The sequence below is a fragment of the Triticum urartu genome, chromosome 5, assembly GCF_003073215.2.
Source record: "Triticum urartu cultivar G1812 chromosome 5, Tu2.1, whole genome shotgun sequence".
In the NCBI taxonomy this organism is placed as follows: Eukaryota; Viridiplantae; Streptophyta; class Magnoliopsida; order Poales; family Poaceae; genus Triticum; species Triticum urartu.
The window spans coordinates 183519553-183538370 of record NC_053026.1 but is presented as its reverse complement, the minus strand read 5'-3'; the positions used below and the strand labels follow the sequence as shown (position 1 = coordinate 183538370).

General features: G+C 43.0%; 3 protein-coding genes across 15 annotated transcripts; 2 read left to right on the top strand and 1 right to left on the bottom strand.

Moving 5' to 3' along the window:
* Positions 1–427: 427 nt before the first annotated feature.
* On the top strand, positions 428–5217 carry LOC125508335 (stearoyl-[acyl-carrier-protein] 9-desaturase 5, chloroplastic-like). Of its 12 annotated transcripts, none has more exons than XM_048673024.1 (6): positions 428–648; positions 1280–1381; positions 2364–2521; positions 2655–2709; positions 3731–4220; positions 4517–5217. In XM_048673024.1, exons 3-6 carry the CDS (start codon positions 2428–2430, stop codon positions 5075–5077), a joined length of 1200 nt encoding a protein of 399 aa, XP_048528981.1. In that variant the 5' UTR covers positions 428–648; positions 1280–1381; positions 2364–2427; the 3' UTR covers positions 5078–5217. The 12 variants fall into 12 exon arrangements, with proteins under 12 accessions (XP_048528981.1, XP_048528982.1, XP_048528980.1 ...); XM_048673025.1 differs by having other exon boundaries at positions 2346–2521; XM_048673023.1 differs by having other exon boundaries at positions 428–683.
* Positions 5218–7798: 2581 nt separating this feature from the next.
* On the bottom strand, positions 7799–13179 carry LOC125508332. Its single transcript, XM_048673016.1, has 3 exons — positions 12742–13179; positions 9950–11717; positions 7799–9385 (listed from the first exon to the last, which is right to left on the bottom strand). The coding sequence occupies exons 1-3, from the start codon at positions 13106–13108 to the stop codon at positions 8305–8307; spliced, it is 3216 nt and encodes a 1071-aa protein (XP_048528973.1). The 5' UTR covers positions 13109–13179; the 3' UTR covers positions 7799–8304.
* Positions 13180–13293: 114 nt separating this feature from the next.
* LOC125508334 (phosphatidylinositol N-acetylglucosaminyltransferase subunit A-like) lies at positions 13294–17467 on the top strand. Of its 2 annotated transcripts, XM_048673018.1 has the most exons (11): positions 13294–13447; positions 13535–13591; positions 14022–14156; positions 14567–14812; positions 14885–15139; positions 15437–15591; positions 16230–16320; positions 16412–16528; positions 16637–16740; positions 16995–17085; positions 17162–17467. In XM_048673018.1, the coding sequence occupies exons 1-11, from the start codon at positions 13346–13348 to the stop codon at positions 17252–17254; spliced, it is 1446 nt and encodes a 481-aa protein (XP_048528975.1). In that variant the 5' UTR covers positions 13294–13345; the 3' UTR covers positions 17255–17467. The 2 variants fall into 2 exon arrangements, with proteins under 2 accessions (XP_048528975.1, XP_048528974.1); XM_048673017.1 differs by having other exon boundaries at positions 14567–15139.
* Positions 17468–18818: the final 1351 nt, after the last annotated feature.

Below are 18818 nucleotides of genomic sequence, written 5' to 3'. Positions count from 1 at the left end.
TTCCTCTGCTTCGGTTGGGTGACATCGATAGCGGTAGCGGCATGAGGGGTCGTGTACTTCTTCGGCGGCGGCGGACGGATGGAGGGGAGATGGAGGAGAATGGCGGGAGAAGAGGGGCAGAAGGGAGGAATGGAGGGAAACGGAGACCCCCGGGGGTTTGGGTTCGGCTCGGGTTCGCCGGCTATTATTTCGGCCCAAACTGGCGATAAACAAGACCCTGGGACGCGACTGGACCGATTTTTCGATACCGACGCTTAAAAAAAAGCCGTGAGGGGCATATTAAAAGCGCGAGTGAAGATGCTCTAAGGAAGAAAAGAAAAACTAAAAGAAACCCGCGGATATAGCATTGTCCATGCGGTAGACAAATTACGTCAATCCGTTGAGATATGATATACGAAGTGAATATTTGGTACATACTCTCGAAAGAAAATTGCGAAACTCTTTGCCCCGTTTGGCGGCGGTGGGCAAATGGGTGCTCGCGTGGCCCTCGTGAGGCGCCGCCACCACCGCTCACCTTCCGCTACCCCACCACTCTCCCCGTGGACTCATTCCCTCGCATCTCCGGCTTAGGATCGGTCGGGCGCTCGCTCACCTCCCACAGTCCCTGACCAGGTGAAAGAGAAGAGGAGCAGCTGCGGTCCAGCCGTGGTGAATTTCTCCTCCTCCTCCTCGACAACACACAGGTGCTGTCGATGTCATGTGCTCGCTGATCGTCTTCCCGCGACGTCCGTCGGTTCCTGCTCGCCTCGGGCAACCGCTGTGTGTTGTTGCCTGTTGCTGCTGAGTGCTGGGCTGTAGTCTGTTTGCTGTTGATGTATGATTCAATCCAGTAGCATGTACAGTACTCCGGAGTACTCGTAATTAGCAAGTAATCCGGTATGCTGTTGATGAAATAAACATGTACTCCTGCATATATCCCCAATGGCTGTTGATGTACGATCCATGAAGCTCTGCTAATGAATTAGCTACTGGTGGATCCTAGGAAGAAAAAAATTGTTGCACAGAATGCCCAAGGGTAGTTATAAAACTGTTGCAAACGATGCTCATAGCAGCTCAAGAACAAGTGAAATTCACCTAGGCCAACCAATTCCATATTTAGGTATTTGCTGGGTTAAGTATTTGGTCCCCAAATTTTCACGCATTATGGTGGTGAGCTAAAACCATCATAAGCGAATTATTGCCAAATTGGTAGAAAAGGAAACATTAGTACTAAAAAAACACACACAGAGTTTATGTCTGGTTGGACCAAGTGGTTTCTGATCATGCATTCTTGATGCAGGTGCAAGCAGGAGGCGAACGCAAGCGTATGTTGGTGTGTAGAGGTGACCATTTTTGGCTTCTCAAGCAACCTGCAAGCACGCATCACACTATTTCAGTGAATGTATGTGTAAGCATCCTAAGAATACGTCCCACTGTGCAAAGGTTGTGTGAACATTGGTCACTCTACTCTTATCTAGGCTGGGCCGGCAATAGATTGAATGCAAATCAAATATTGATCTTCATGTGTTTGCAGGCATATTTTAATTATGATGATTACCAAATGATTCCTGCAGTTGTTTTGTTTCGAATGCGATTCTTGGATAGAGATTGAACTCGTACTCCAAACGAATGTACGCTGGGTCTGGTCGAACTGCAACATCTGCCTAATTTATTTTCACATTAAACGCAATTCAGCATTATAATACGATGTATTATGCTCATAAAACATGTAGATTCTAAATTACAATGACTTATGGCTGGTTAGATAGTCTACAAAAAAAACTCAATGTTCAATTTGAATTCGGAAAAGCATAGAGAGACGCTCCAAACAAGAAAATTTAGAATATACTCAAATTTATGTTCTATTGTCGGATTTTAGCACAAATTATTATTTTCTGTTCATGTTTGTGAAAATTTTATTTGCATTCTACAGGATTTGGATACTTCTTACTCCCTCCGTTCCACAATGTAGTGCGTATATATTTTTTCAAAAGTCAAAATTTACAAACTTTGACCATATTTATAGAGAAAAATAGGTACATCTAGAATACCAAATACATATCGTTGGATACATCATGAGCTATATTTTCATAATGTACATGTTTGGTATTTGAAATATAGATAGTTTTCTCTATAAACTTGGTCAAAGTTTGCTAAGTATGACTTTCAAAAAAATCTATATGCACAACATTGTGGAACGGAGGGAGTACTATTTATTTCTGCACCTACCTGTAGGTTACTCTGTCATACTAGATATCTTTGTGTTTCAAGAGCTTGTATTCAAATTTCTGAAGGGCGTATTTTCCCCCCACGCTAGAGGAATATATATTGGCGTATTTGGGACTCAACTAACTTTAATCCCGTAGGAACTGTTTCTTTTTCAGTGCAACAAAAAGAGGTTGAAAACCTTGCACAAGCCGTCAGGTCAGAAGTAACAAGAAAAACAAAATGAAATCAGTCTCCTCTCCTCCATTTAGTACTAGTACTAGTCCGACTACTAGTACTCCACTCCAACTGCTCACTCTACCTCCCACCTCAGCTTGTACGTAAGTGTGGGCAGAATCAAAGTATTGCCAAACTCTAAACTCAGCGTTGAAAGTGATGTTGGTGGATTGATAAGTTGATGTATCTAATGGCATACATGCCTTCCTGCGGCACCTTCCATGCACCTTTAGTGTCTTCTTGCCTGAGGAGGAAATTCACAGTGGTGGCCACGGCTTCCAAGGCCAAGTGAGTTCTGTTCTTCCTCTTCATCATGCAAAAACTTTGTGGTTGGTTATATATTCCTGTTCTGTTCTTGAATCTTGCTCGGAGTGCTTGTGTCGGCTCCGTGATCTTGGTTGAGCTGATATTTTGCTACTTGGACACCAGAGATGGCGAGTGGTTATTCTGTCTTGGGAATGAATGAATCTTTGATTTTTCCAACGGGCTTCCTGTAGGTTCCCTAGATTGAACTGAATTTGGTCATAAAAGAATATGTTCATTGTTTTCGGTCATTTATCTGTTTGCTGATGCTTTTATCATCGTAATCTTGCTTTAATGTACTTGTGGATATTGGAGAGTCGAGTTTTGAGAAATTTTCACTCTATGCCTTATTTCAAGCTGATTTGGTTATTGACAAGTAGTTTTCTCTTCTATTTTTGTTTTGTTTTGTTTACGGAGCGAGCTATTATTTCTTGCATACAGTGTTTTTTTGCTTTGTTGTCTTTGGACAGATGTATGTTTAAATCCTACAGTTCAGTTGCATGGCATGCAACTTTTGTGTATGCCCTTTTTTTTATTTTGTTAGTTGAATGATTGTGAGAAGCAGATTGGGTGTTATTTGCATTTTTTTTTGCTGGTCTCCTGCTCGGTTCTGTAGTCGTGGAGGCCAGATCACTCACCTGCAGGCCATGGCATTCAAAAGGCGTGAAGTACTAGTGTAATGAAGTTACGTGCTTGAGCTCATTACGTTTTCCTCTTGCATGTAGTTGCAAATAGCATGCCATGCTGCTCGAAAAGAGTATCTGAGTAGCATCGATGATTTATTTCATGGAAATTAGCACTTAGTTTTGGACCCATTGGCACAGCTCACAAGCTCTTGAATTTGCATGAACTAGTGTAAATTTGCTGGGAGTAAAAACATACTAGGTCTTTCATCAATCTGGATAGTCTTTCTTTTTCGAGCTTTAATCTGATTATTTAGTTGTGTTATATTACCCATTTTCCCATTACTCTTGTGCATTATAAGTTACTTTGTCTGCTTACGAAGGGTTGGAACTCCCAAAAAGGCCTCCACTCAAGTCCGATTCACGCAACCATTCCCACCTGAAAAGAAGGAAATTTTCGATTCATTGGAACGCTGGGCAGAGGAAAACATCCTGGTCCTGTTGAAGCCAGTAGAGAAATCATGGCAGCCGCAGGACTACCTGCCAGACCCTTCCTCGGATGGATTCTATGATGAAGTCAAGGAGTTGAGGGAACGGGCCAAGGAGATCCCGGATGACTACTTGGTCTGTCTGGTTGGAGACATGGTCACTGAGGAAGCACTCCCTACTTACCAGACAATGCTCAATATTCTCGATGGCGGTGTCGGCGACGATACTGGCACCAGTCCAGCCAGCTGGGCTGTCTGGACGAGGGCATGGACGGCCGAGGAGAACAGGCACGGTGATCTCATGAACAAGTACATGTACCTCACTGGGAGGGTTGATATGAGGCAGATTGAGAAGACCATACAGTATCTCCTTGGTGCTGGAATGGTAAGCACGCACTTGGTGTCTGATTCCTGAATTTCCTTTTTTATCTCAACCTCCATTTTTCTTGCTTCCTTTTTGCTGTCAAAGAAGGGAAGGTAACAAAATTGCTATTGTCGAATAACATTTGGGACCCTTGCTGTATTTATTTATTTTTATAATTGGTTCACAAAATTAATCACAAGGATTACAATTATGTCCCGAATGGGGAAAGACCCACAATTTGTCAACATATGCATACACTTGCTAGTTGAATGGAGTGCCATTTTGTTGTTGTAAGTTACCTTGTGCTCTTCTTGTAGGATCCAAAAACCGAGGGCAACCCATATGAGGGTTACATCTACACATCTTTCCAAGAGAGGGCAACCTTCATATCTCACGGCAACACTGCAAGGCACGCCAGGAAGTACGGGGACCTGAAGCTGGCTCAGATATGTGGCACCATCGCGGCCGACGAGAAGCGCCATGAGACGGCCTACACCAAGATTGTGGAGAAGCTCTTCGAGGTCGACCCCGACTACACGGTGCTGGCCTTCGCCGCCATGATGAGGAAGAAGGTCACGATGCCCGCCCACTTGATGTACGACGGGCAGGACGACAACCTGTTTGAGCACTTCAGCGCGGTGGCTCAACGGCTGGGCGTCTACACCGCCATGGACTACGCCGACATCCTCGACTTCCTGGTCCAGAGGTGGAACGTGGCCAACCTCACTGGGCTGTCCGGGGAAGGGAGGCGGGCTCAGGATTTCCTCTGCTCACTGGGACCAAGGTTCAGGAAGCTGGAGGAGCGAGCTCAGGGCAGGGCGAAGCAGTTACCGGTTGTTCCTTTCAGCTGGATCCATGGCCGGCAAGTGCAACTTTGAGTGGCATTGCTAAACAATTATAAGACAATTTGTTCTTCTTATTTTCAAAATATGAAGCAACTGTTGACTTGTACTACTATAAACATATCTACTCTGCATGTGCCAAAGAAGCTTAAAATAACATAATTATATCATGAACACATCCAGACTTTTTGTTTGTTTGTTTGTTTGTTTGTTTGTTTCAGTTGTCCATTTTGAATATTGGATTTGGACATGTATAGTCATCTAAGAGCATCTGCAGCAGCTCCCATCTACCCAAATGTTTTTTGGTGATCACCTAAAAAACTTCTCATCTTCCCCTAATAACCAAATTGACATTGGCGGGAGCCAACCACCCGAGACTTCATGCCACGGCACGCCCGCAGCCATGGCTGCCTCACCGCCGACCATTGTAGAGAGAGGGGATACAGGCTAAGTACTCCCTCCGTTCCAAATTACTCGTCGCAGAAATGGATGTATCTAGAACTAAAATACATCTAGATACATCCATACCCGCGACAAGTAATTCGGAATGGAGGGAGTATATGTGAAGTTGTATTGGGGATATGCTGCGGCTACACACCTTTCAAACCCAATAAATTTATTACGAGAGCCCCAATAAGCATTTATAGGGGAAGGTTTTTTGGAAAGCTGCTGGAGATGCTCTAAAATTTGACTAGTTCTCGACAGTAACATGGGCAATATCAGGTGCTCCCAAGCCTCCTGTGCTCCGGTCATACAAGCCCACGTGGGTCGTTGGATCTCAGATGAAGGGTTAGGGATGGAGCTGCTAAACTTGCACATAATTACTGGACTCTTGCGGAGTTTTCTGCAAAATTGCGAGAGCTCGATCCAATGGCCGAGCTCCTTCGGGAGCACCTGATATTTCAAAAACTCTGAGCCCTCACAAAGGGTACATCTTTACAAAGTAGGCGAACTCCGAGCCAAGTGGTTGAAGGTTATCAAGTGACTTTTAATCGTTTAGAAAATGCACACCTTCAAGAGTAACAGAGCAAAACAAAGGCATTTGGCAGAACTCTTGAAAAGATCTTTCATCAAAGCTTTCTTCAAGAACACATACCCGTAGGATCTCTCTCACAAAAAGGATATGGATGATGTAAGAGGAGAGAAACTTTGTGGTGATTCAAGAAGAAGAAAGGAGCTTGATCTTCAAAGAATCATGCAAGTGTTATTAGAGAAATTTGGCCATAAGCCATTTGGTAATTTGTTGAAAAGGAGGGGGGTCCACCTGCCATTGAAACTACCACAATGTTCTTGGGACCACCCACAATTTTCTTTCTTTTTTTTCTTGCCTGGGGACTCTGTGGACTTAAACTTGTGCCATTTGGAATGGAGTGAAATGGAATGAGGTGGTGAGTTGCTTTCCACAACTAAGGGGATATGCAAGTCTACATATAGAGAGTGGCAGAAATCTAGTCATTACTTGAAAAAGTAAGTAGCGCAGAAGTAACATAGAAATCATCTCGGAACTAATGGACACATTCAAAAATTGAATGGACAAAGCATGTCTAGGAAACCTTAGAGAAAACATTATACTCGAAAGTACCGGGGTAAAAAGAAGCGAAGATTCCTGACATAAAAAAGGTGGCTCTTTTTTTGCAGGAATGGGATAGACTTAGAAGTACTGAGTAAAACAAACTTCTTAGTAGTACCATACTAAACTAAATAGTTCTCAACAGAAAAATAGTGGATAAATACCATGTCACAACTCAAAAAAATTGGACTTATACCATGATTAGATACAAAGACAAACCGAAATGGCTCGAAAGTGTCGTGGACAATGTTATGCTCGAAGGAGTCAGAGCTAACAAGAAGGGTTTTCAGTAAAAACACGGCTCACTAGAACAAACATGGACGGTAGTTCCAACCTATGACCATAATTGTCGAGAAGGGTTAACTCACTCTATATGGGCTCGGTAGTACCGAGTAGAAAAACACAATGGTACTGGGGGTGTTTAAAAATATAGATAAAGTGGTTAACGTGAATTCTTTTAGGAACTTTAGATCTTTACTGTGGATCTTGTCTTGGAATTCAAACCAACTTGCGGTTGCTTGTGCCCCCCAATTGATGCCACTAATCAACAAAAACCCAATAGCAATTACTTCAATAGCAATGGTCAATGTTATGCTGCGCCTTCACACAGTAAGGCCAACCTAAAGAAACAACAACTCTCCATAAACCAATATAAGAGCGTTTGGATCACTATTTAATGATTTAAATGCTCTTATATTAGTCTATAGATGAAGTACGTACCTAGTTGTAGCATTGTCAAAATAACCACCTGCTCAGGAAAAATATTAGAGTTTCATTTGATCATCAGCTGTCATTTCGTCGTCCGAGTGTGTGTGTGTGTATGACGCAGGCACCTGTTGCCCTTTTTTTTGACGGGTAGGCACCTGTTACCTTTACTACTAACTAACACTCCCATCGTAAACTAATATAAGATCGTTTAGATTACTACGTAACATAGTAATCTAAACAATCTTATATTAGTATGCAGACAGAGTACTATTGTGATGGGTCATCCAAGTCCGTCCATCCACAGATCCAACAAGAGCATCTCTGATGGTCCACGGGCATAGTAACAAAGGTGGGCGCAAAGAACTTCTACGGCACAAGGCTAACAATAAGATTTCACACGCACCAAACCAAGCTTTTGATTACCAAAGGCAACACTGGTACCCTAAAAAAACAAAGACAAAGGCAGCACTGGTAACTCAAGACCAATCAACTGCGTATGTTGACCAAATCAAATACAGTCAACCGACGTAGCGAAAATATAAGAATCAGCAACAAAATATTGCAGTTGCAACAAGCCAACTGGAAACAACTATTTTTCTCTGACCCGATGTAGAAACTCAACCTTATCATATAGTACTCCCTCCGTATTAAAATATAAGACGCTTTGGTAGGCCCAGCGAGGCCTACGAATCGCAGTGCTCCAGTTTATTCGATACTAGTGAACCCTCAGCAAACTAAAAAGACCATGCTAAATGAAGCTCGTCGGGTTAGCCTTACAAGAATAATATAAATACCCTCTAAACTAAGGAGATGAAATGTATATGGCCGCCGCGCCGCCCAACATGTCGTGCTGATTTGAGGAGCTGACGACGAACATAATCGGGACGAGGAGCATGCCAGCTATCAGTATGGCAACGGGGTAGCTGCTGCAATTTTGCCGCTCAAAGAGAAAAGGAAAACAGGCGCTGCTGCGATTACCAGCTCATCAATTAGACGCCTTTGCGCCTCGAGCTTTCTGCAGACTGCCCAAGACGCTGTCCACAAGCTTATCCTTGCTTTCATCCTCTTCCAAGTCTGATGAAACAAAGGAATACTGCTTCTGTGTCTGCTGCTGCTGCCTTGTGGCCCTCAGAGTGTCAAGGTAACCTGGACTGCTCCTGGAACAATCCATGACCCCGTCAATCTCTTGATGTTTCTTGCCAGAGCCATCCTTGCTGCCGTTCCAGGAATCAATGATTTTCAGGAGCGAGCTCTGCTCAGCGCCTCTTCTGGGCTCTTGCTCTGCTTGATTCTCATCGTCAGAGAAATCGTCTTCTGAGCAGGTGGGAGGCCGGTAGCAAGTTTCTTTATCAACCCCTTCAGCAGTTTTGGCAGTGGCAGATACAGGACCAAGTTCCCCCCAGATGGAATCATCGCCATTACTTTGATTTCCATCGCCCTTACTGCCACCCTGATCATTCCCATTTTCTGCAGGCAGAACCCTTGGAAATTTTACCCTTATACCAGGCATAATCTGCAACAGTGACTCAATGTCTGCATACCCAAGCTTCTGGTGGTCAAGCTCGTACCCGTGCTTCTGAGCAAAATGACGCTTGAAAATGCTGATGTTAAATCCATATTTGTATTGCACGAGAAGGTCCTTCAATAGCTTGTGGCAATCAGACAATGTTTCCTCCCTGTTCGGAGTCCTGTTTGTCCTACCTTTGTCACCACCATATTTACCCTGCTCCAATGGCTTGACATTAAAGAGAGAACTCAGATCAAACTTGCTAGAATTTGGTGGAGTGGATGTTGTGCTAGAATTTGGTGGAGTGCATGTTGTGCTAGAATTTGGTGGAGTGCATGTTGTGCTAGAATTTGGTGGTGTGCTTGTTGTGCTAGAATTTGGTGGAGTGCGCGTTCTCTTTTGAGGGAGTGTAAGACGGAAAGGAAAATCGCTAGAAGGAGTTTCCTCGATCCATTTCTTTTCTGAAAGTAACAAATGAACCAGATGACTGACATCTTTCTCGACAAGGCCTTTGAGAGGCCAACAATCTAAATTCTGCAATCCATGTACCAACTCCTCCCTGCCAATAAAAGAATCATGTAAGAATAGTCACTCTTAAAGTGATCGAGCCAAACATGATTTGTAGTATTAGCTTATGTGAATCTGGGTTGGATCCATTTGTTTGCCTGTATTAGTTCTGGAGTAGACAACACATGCTCATGAAAGATATAGGTGCTCCGACTACTAAACTAACTATTTGAGCAACAATATTTACTACAACATGATCATAACACATCCAAACAAATTAATGTGAAGTTTTAAAGCAGCAAGGCAAAATTGCAGAACTATGTTATCAGGCTACAAGACCTCATGCAAGCAAACCTATCTATAAATGGGCATATTTGTTGGCAGCACAAGATATAAATCTGTTGGCAATGAATGTTATTTCCTTCTCCTTAGTTGAACTGGACAATCTACATACTGTATATTGTTTCAGACACACAAACAGAAATACTATAAATCTAAAAAATATTTTACATGCAAGACTTCACTGGTAAAATCTTCAACACTTTCTGTTTATAATAAGTAAGAACTGAAGTGACTACAAGGCATGAAATAAAATTATCAGTGTTAAAAGCTTTACCTTGTCTTTGCTTTCGAAACAAGCTCAGACCCAATGGGCTTCGATAGCTGTTTCCCTAGAACATCCCAAAAGTAAAATCTTGTGAATATTTTATTAACTACTTGCTGCTCATTTCCACAAGTTGAAGCCTTCAAAGATTGAGATTCCTCAATTATGTCTGTCTTTACTTCATCAATGCCATTTTTCATGGCTATACTGTTATCTCCATCCAATTTTCCAAATTTCCACCACCGCATTACCCAACTAAAAAAGCCCTTACTCATCTTGGAGGTATCACCTCCATCTTTACACAATGGAACAGATGCAGGTCCAGTAGATGGTTTCGAGTTCTGGAGAATAGGCGGATCCCTCTTTAACTTTTCTGTCTCTTCTGCATGTTTTTCAGAATGGTTATGGTCAGACAAAGTTGAAAAGTTAACAGTCATCGCTGCAGAGCCATCTGTTACATCTGAACTTCTGTTCTGGGAAGAGGTCTTATGGATCCTATTCAAAAGCCTGCTACGTTGATCAGTATTGCAATCTTGCTGAGGAGTTCCCAAATCAGCGACTTCAGCAGAAGTGCCTTCATGACATGGAGAAACCTCATGATTAGCACTCTCAGGGCCATTCCATAGTACCCAGATCCTTTTTAATAGTCCGTCACTGTCAACAGTATTTTCCACCCCTAAGAAAGAGGGAGTTCCAGCGGCATCAACTTCCTTGTGGTTGGCAGATGATTTTGGCCTTGTGGTTGGCCTTTTTAATAGCCCATCACTGTTAACAGTATTTTCCACCCCTAAGGGAGAAGGAGTTCCAGGGGCATCAACTTCCTTGTGATTGGCAAGTGATTCTGGCCTTGCATTCATATCAGCTGCTGGGCACACCTTTTGATCCTCAGGTAAGACATCTTGTGGGGAAGATGATACAGCAGATGCAGCTGGGTTCTCAGATACAGTCTGCTTGAAGCTTCTGTCCCCGATGATACTTTGAGAACTTAGGGTTTTACAGTTTTGTTCAGGAAAAGAAGTGGACACGGAGGATGGAGGCTTCTTATCATTGTGTGTTGCTCGACCGCAGTTATTGTCCTTGACATCACTTTCAACAGAACTCAGGGGCTCAAAACATTGTTCAGCAGGTTCCAGTAATTTTTTGTTCACCCCAACTACACATGGCTCTCTTAAAGCAGATGAACGAGTAACAAACTTCACAATATCTGGCATTGATAGGAGAAGGCAAGACAACTTTTTGTGGCCAAAGAAATCATTACCAAGAGGCACATTGTTCTTTTTGAGTTGTTGAAGAAGAATTGAAAGCTTGACCCCACTAGGATACGAATTCAGTGTCTCTCGTATCCCATCAACCACATCTTTGGGGACTGCAGTAACTGCATTTTTGGGATTATGGCATAATTTTGCATCAGATGGTACTGGTGTTGCAATGGTTTCTTCTGATTCAGCTTCCACGAAGGGGTCGTCAAGGGCTCCTTTGTAGTGACCATACCAAGATCCAGATAAACCATCTGGTGGGTGGTTAAAACGCTTTGGTGAGAAATTTTCCCCTTTCACTAAAGCTTCCCAAGGCCACATAATCGTCGCTGCATTGCACAGTACACTGGTAGTTTTACCAGGACAAGCAAGTAGTATGTTATAGTTGCTCATTCGCAACCGATGCAAAATGTTGGCGAAATCTTTATCCCCAGATATGAGGAAAAAATGAGCTGGTGGAGGGTTCTGAGCAATCCAGTAGACAAGATCAGCCATAAATGACCGATCAGAGCTGTTCTTTCCACCTACATTATTGAAATAGCATTGTTAGTATTACAAGAGAAACCACAATAGCACATCAGCAAAGAATCTGAAAAGGAATAAAAGATAATACAGAACGCCAAATTTGAAGAAATTCGAGAGAACCAATGAGGATGCTAATATTGTTACTTAACAATTGTTAGCAAACAAACTCCTAGCACCCCAATCCAAGCTTCAAAATACTAGTTCATCATATCGGTCTGGTCTTAACAGACTGATACGACAACAATATCATCTGACATGACCGATACTGCGGCGGATATGACCGCTACAATAGCTGCAAAATCCTATATCTAGACCAATTCCACAATGCCATTCATGCAGTGAACTGTCAACCTAATCACATGATAGCAGAGTTGCCTAAAATTGAGGAAACATCGCTCCAGCACTGCCTAATATTTTATCGATCCAAAATATGTATTAAGAAACATCATGAATTTTCCCCATAAAATTTGAAGGAATGACTTACAGATTACTACGAAACGAATGATAAAATCCATATAGGTTATGCTTCTATAAGATCATCAAGCAGTGAAGATGTTATCAAATCTAGTGATTGCAAATCAAATAATCATTTCTCAGAGTCCTCTAATGTTGCTACGCTATAAAAATGAAGCACATTTCCCACAAATCTGAAGCAATATCAAAGCAAAGTCCTAACCTTTCTGGTGCTAAAGAAAACACACACACGCGCGCACACATGGTTTCCGTTGTTCAATTCGACTCTATGCAACCCAAGTGTGTTCCATCCTGTCAAAGTAACTCATTCGTGGTATTCAATTATGTGAATGAAATAGTACAAATAAACAAAACTACACCGTGCAATTCATGACCGTCAATTCAAGCATACGTACTAACAACGCAAAAAACATGGCAATGCATCGCAAACGAGCAGCAGCAGTGAATCACAACAAGCGAAATGCACATGATTTTTTTCCCCAAATAATAGAGAATCGCACAGAGAGAAGGGAGTGTAACGGAATAGGAGATGGGACGGGAGGACGCAACTGCTTGGGACGTGGGAGATGACGACGCCGGTGGCAACGAGCGCCTCCTGCGCGGCGCGGGAGAGCTGGACGACGTCCCCGAAGGCGGTGATGGAGAGCGGGCCGCGGACGCCGGCGGCGCGGAGCGCGGCGGAGACGCGCTGGGCGACGCGGCAGACGTTGACGTTCTGGGGGACGTGGCAGTTCTCGAAGTCCCACCACACCGACACCTTGACCGCCTTGCTCTCCTCCTCGTGCTGCCGCCGCCAGCCGGGGCCTCCCGCCGCCTCCGACGCCGAGCTGAGGCGGCGGCGGTGGGCGTGTCCCTGGTAGCGGCAGAGGTGGGCGCCCGCGGAGGGGAAGCGGCGGAGGAGAAGCTGCGGCGCCATGGCTGGGGGTTCGGATCGGCGCCGCCTCTCCCTCTGGGCCGGGGTGGGCTTGCGGTTCGTGCCAGGGTTTTGTTAAACCCCTTTTTAACAGCAGTCGAAAAACGGCCACCGTCCGATGCGCTCCGGACGGCTGTGATCTGGCGGAATGGTCACACCACTCAGCGGTGCCAAACGCATTTCTCTCTGTGTGTTTTTTGAGCACAAAAACGCATTTCTCTCTGCTAGCCATCCCGGTGGATGCCCGCTTATTCCCTGGGCCGGATCATCAACCCCTCCAAAGCTCCTGTCCGCTCCGGCGACGGCGACGGCGGTTGCCTTCCTCCTCCTCCGTCGACAAAGGTTGGCCAGCCCCCTGTTCCTCCTCTTCCACCTCCCTTTGCTTATCCGTCTTCATCCGGCACCACACTGATGAGCTCGTTGCTCCAGATCCACCAACGCCAGCACTGCCTCATCCTCTTCTTTCAGCTACTCGTCACATCACCGGTGAGCACAGCCTCCTCCTATCCCCTGGATCTTGCAAGCAAACCTCTAATTTATTTTGGTTGGCAATAAACATTAGATATTTGATACCTTATCATGTTCAAAATTATTATAATTGGAGTTGTGGCCGCCGGTTTTGGCTGCACCTGCGAGTGTGATCTCCTGTATGTCTCTAGGTCTACGTAATTTGAGTTGTTTTTTACCTGCAAACCCCCGTTTGGGAGCATTGAACTGTTACGTTGGTTTCTTCTCAGTAATGGAACCGGGGATTTAAATCCATGTTTATCTAGTACTACAAAATATATTGTATAATTTAAAACCTTTCATGCTCAATTCTTTTCCCAATTACGCTAGTGATTAGTCATGGTGTGCCAATATTGTAAAAATAAATAAGATGAATTGGTTATATGATACATAACTTATGTTATTTCAGATTTCACACGCAATGGATGGGCAAAGCAGAAAGCATAGGATTTTGATGGTGTCCGACTTCTTCTTCCCAAACTTTGGTGGTGTGGAAAGCCACATCTATTATCTATCGCAGTGCCTCCTTAAGCTTGGCCATAAGGTTTTTCCCTAATAAACTACTCTTTATTATCCTGCTTTCGTCATTTATGGTTCAAGAATGTAAGATAAGCTACTGGATATGCACTTCATTCGTCCACTCTCATCAGTCGAACAGCGGAGACAGGCCCCAGGCAGCCTGGGCCGTGAGGCCCAGCTCTGCTACAGTGCACGAAGGCGGCCTGGGGCCTGGCACATTCCTGGCACCGCCACTGCTCATCACTCTGTATGAATGCATCATTTTTACGGGATTTTTGGAGCATGCACATATACCGAGTTTCTGTTTGAGGATGTACTGCTTGGGAGACCTTACCTTCTTATGAACACAATGAGCATAAGTCTGTGCAAAGTAACTTATGCTACTATTTCTGGGTTGTACAAACTTTTGAGCGAGTTCAATTTGTTATTCTATAGGTTGTTGTCATGACACATGCATATGGAAAACGTTCTGGAGTACGATATGTTACTGGCGGCTTGAAGGTTTATTATGTGCCGTGGAGGCCATTCCTGATGCAGAATACACTACCTACATTATTCATGACATTTCCAATCATAAGGACAATTCTTATTCGTGAGAGGATATCTGTTGTGCATGGACATCAGGCATTTTCAACACTGTGCCACGAAGCGTTGATGCATGCTAGGACGATGGGGTACAAAGTTGTCTTCACAGATCACTCGCTTTATGGTTTTGCTGATGTTGGAAGCATTCACATGAATAAGGTGCTGCAGTTTACTCTTGCAGATATTGATCAGGCCATATGTGTGTCTCACACAAGCAAAGAGAACACTGTCTTGAGGTCAGGGATATCTCCGGACAAAGTTTTCATGGTTCCTAATGCAGTGGATACTGCAATGTTTACTCCCTCCTCCAACCGCTTAAGCTGTGATGAAATAATTATCATTGTGATAAGTAGATTGGTATATCGAAAAGGTGCTGACCTTCTTGTTGAAGTCATTCCAGAAGTATGCCGTCTATTTCCAAAGGTGGGTGATAGCTAGTAACTACAGCACTCTTTGCATGAGCCATGCATGAGATAGGAAAAGTTTAACTGCATGTATGTTAAAGGTGGGACACGTTCGTAATTCAGCATATAGGCATACTATTTTCATCACTGTCATCCTTTCTGGTCTGATACATATAATAAATTGCCTGACAATTCAGCTTGATAGAATGTTTTGGTTCATATGTTATCATCTTGCATCTTTACTTTCTTACTCTATGTTGTTTTGGATTTATAGTGGATTATGTTCCCTCAGTCAATAAATCTATGGATTTGTCAGGTTCGCTTTATTGTTGGAGGTGATGGTCCAAAACGTGTGCGACTTGAAGAGATGAGGGAGAAGTTCTCCCTTCAGGATAGAGTTGAGATGTTAGGGGCTGTACCTCATGCTCAAGTACGATCTGTTCTGATATCTGGTCATATATTTCTGAACAGGTACCTTTCTGAGTTTTCATTCTTTCATGTTCAAAATATCTAGATTGTTGGTTATATATGTGCCTTTTTCTGTTCTTACTGTATTTTTACTTTACTGTCTATTATTGTATACTCTGGTGTGTTGAAATAGTCTTGTCAGGTTCCTTTAAGCTTTTTGTTGCGACAAAGGAAGTTGCTTTTACTACACTGTCCATTGAATTCTAAAAACCCAAGGCGTCTGTGGCAATGATCACTAACATTAACAGAGTAGCCAAAATTGTCATATTGGAACATTTGAAATGATTAGCGCTCTCCTTGAACAGATACTTTGAGCCGCTTTGGATCTTTGTGGTCATATTTGTACCAGATTATTGAATTGTTGCTGTGTGCTTCTGGTTCTTCCAACATGCATGTAGAATATCATTTGATAAAACATACTGATGTTGTGGGAGTATTTCTTGTGAAATTATAAGTATATGTTTCATGGATCTAATGCAAACAGAAAGAAAAGAGCTTTTGGTTTCGTTTTTATTTTCACTTAATCCTAATATTATTTGGAAACTAGAAGGTGTATAAGTTAACCTTGTTTATGACAATTGTGTGGAGTGCAATTAACTATAACAATACTGAGACATGAAACTTGACCTTTGCTGTTGTAGTTCGCTTACAGAAGCATTTTGCATAGCCATTCTGGAAGCAGCAAGCTGTGGGCTTTTGACAGTAAGCACTAGAGTCGGAGGGGTTCCAGAGGTATGCCCTTTTATGATTTCAAAGTTTCTTTTGTAGAGAGCCATGAATTTCAGCTATTTGGACAATTTGCTGACAAATTACTCCTTTTCAGGTTCTACCAGATGACATGATAGTACTTGCAGAACCAGATCCAGAAGATATGGTACGGGCTGTGAGGCAAGCTATCGACATACTTCCTGGTATAGATCCCCAAATTATGCATCGCCGGGTGAGTTTCAACTCTATGCACCTAGCTGACCTTACTGCACCAGCTTTTTTAGTAGAAAATTGACATGCAAGTTCTCTTGGGCTTATTCAAATCTAATGTGCATTGTAGATGAAAAAACTCTACAGTTGGGATGATGTGGCCAAAAGAACAGAGATTGTCTACGATCGTGCAATGCAGTCATCAAACACTAATTTGCTAGATCGTCTTCCCCGGTGAGTATAAGGCAGAACACGGACTGTAAATTCATCTTATGTCACTCATTTCAGAGTAGTTATAGCTGAAGATAGGTTTTTCTTTTGGATCGCCACCTGTCCTTACATATATTGTATGTCAAAGTGCTAACTCTCCATTTTCTATATTTCATATAATGATTAGTTCTACTGGTCAAAGTGTGGGCAATAGCACCACAGTTTTGCATGCAAACGTGAAAGGAAGTCACTGACGTTGTGTTTCCGTAATATTGTAGATACCTCACATGTGGAGCTTGGGCAGGCAAGCTGTTTTGCCTCGTTATGATCATAAATTACCTTGTGTGGTGCCTTCTAGAATTCCTGCAGGTATTTTTTTTTTACCTTGGCATTTCTTATTTTCTGGAGATTGATGAGATTATAACGGGGTTTCTCTCCCTCTCAGCCTGCTGAAGGTATTGAAGAAGTCCCAGATATAGGGCCACTGCACATTCATTCGGATTCAGTAGATGACCAGTGCGAAGCGCAACGAAATTGAACTGTTTTGCAACCATTGTGGCATGGATCATATCGGAGGTCGTGATATCTATTTTAGGCTGGCTCTGACTCTGGAATTACTCTCGGTGTTTCCTGGTCCTGTAGTGACTGTTTTGAGAACAAGTCTTTGGCGAATGAGATAACTATGAAATCATTTCATCACACCAAATACTGGAATTTACAGTCATGTTGCATAAAGTTAATGGTGTGAGTACTTGATGTCATTGCCAACTTTTCGTCTGATGTGTCTCTTGTTTCAAGAGTGAATTGCAGAAAACATCGACATCGAAGGCTAGGCAGTGGCGTAGCTAGGGGGTGGCCATGGACCACCCTGGAATTTCCCCATAGCGTGTATATAATGTAGTAAAATAAACATTTCTTTGAAAAATAAATAACTTATGTTAATATTTCTATTAATGGACCACCTTGGTGTATTGGGCTGGCTACGCCACTGAGGCTAGGGTTGCAGAAACCACACTTCTACGGTCTTGTGCCAAAAACCACATTCTAAGGCTAATTTTTGGCAAGAAGCACTAGTCCAACGGGAACCATCTGTTATAATCATGCTCAAAATGGGCTAAGCTGTTGACTGGTGGTTTCTGCAAAAAATTAGGCTCAGCACAAAACCGTAGAAGTCTTCAATGTCATTGTAAGGGAAAATATATTTAAAAATGTTCACAAATTTAAAAATGTGTCTATCGATCAGCGTAGGAGCACGTTCAAGTGTGAATAAGCACAACCGCAGCCCACAACTGATCCACTCCTTAACATGTGGGGCCACAAATGCAAAATCTTCCTTGATGCACCAGAAGGCTCCATTCGTGGGGAGAACTTGAGAGATTTTGAAGTTTGTTTTGTCCTGAATTTGGCTCGCACAGAACATGGGGAGTTTGTGTTGATTTGAGCAATTGATTCTTCTTGTTCTTTTTTCTCTCTTGAGATAGCTCCCGCTCTTTTCAAAACCTCAACGTATCTGTGAAGTTAGAATTGGACGTGACATCACATGTGAAGTTAGAAATTCAACGTGTCTTGTATAACTGCACAATGCATGGAGAAACACCGTGCTGCTTTCAGAGGCGACCTCAAAATGATATCTGAAGCAGTTATAAGGTATAACTATTTATCACCCTTCCAATTCAATCCAACATTTTAGGTTTCGAAGTAGATTTTGTGCAATAACTAGTGGCCAGAGCACAACGGCGCCTCTCAGTCGGCACAGGTCCGAACCTCAATTTCGACGTGTGTCTCACTGTCTCTCTTAATTAAAAATGCCATCGGGGCTCCTCCCGCTACTGGTCTAGTTTTCTTTTAGTTGTTGCTACATCTCATTTTCAAAACTACTTTATGAGTTTCAAAAAATGTAAAATATACATTGTGAACCTGTCGAAAATCATTGAAAAGTGCGACTTATAAGGTGTGACCCTGGAGTGAACATTTACTAATTTCATAACTAGGAAATGATGCAGTTGAGAAAGAAAAGTGCAGTTGAGAAAGAAAGTGATACTCCCTCTGTGCATTTCTTTAGAGAGTACAAATTATTGGCCCCCTTCCTGTTGGGGAACGTA

Coding starts and splice junctions, on each gene's coding strand:
- LOC125508334 (XM_048673017.1), top strand. CDS start 13,346: ATGCCCGCTTATTCCCTGGGCCGGATCATCAACCCCTCCAAAGCTCCT. Junction 16,741..16,994: donor TTGCTAGATCGTCTTCCCCG/GTGAGTATAAGG, acceptor GTAATATTGTAG/ATACCTCACATGTGGAGCTT. Junction 17,086..17,161: donor GCCTTCTAGAATTCCTGCAG/GTATTTTTTTTT, acceptor TCTCCCTCTCAG/CCTGCTGAAGGTATTGAAGA.
- LOC125508335 (XM_048673024.1), top strand. CDS start 2,428: ATGAAATCAGTCTCCTCTCCTCCATTTAGTACTAGTACTAGTCCGACT. Junction 2,710..3,730: donor GCCACGGCTTCCAAGGCCAA/GTGAGTTCTGTT, acceptor CTGCTTACGAAG/GGTTGGAACTCCCAAAAAGG. Junction 4,221..4,516: donor ATCTCCTTGGTGCTGGAATG/GTAAGCACGCAC, acceptor CTCTTCTTGTAG/GATCCAAAAACCGAGGGCAA.
- LOC125508332 (XM_048673016.1), bottom strand. CDS start 13,108: ATGGCGCCGCAGCTTCTCCTCCGCCGCTTCCCCTCCGCGGGCGCCCAC. Junction 11,718..12,741: donor CATCTCCCACGTCCCAAGCA/GTTGCGTCCTCC, acceptor TCAATAATGTAG/GTGGAAAGAACAGCTCTGAT. Junction 9,386..9,949: donor GTTTCGAAAGCAAAGACAAG/GTAAAGCTTTTA, acceptor TTTTATTGGCAG/GGAGGAGTTGGTACATGGAT.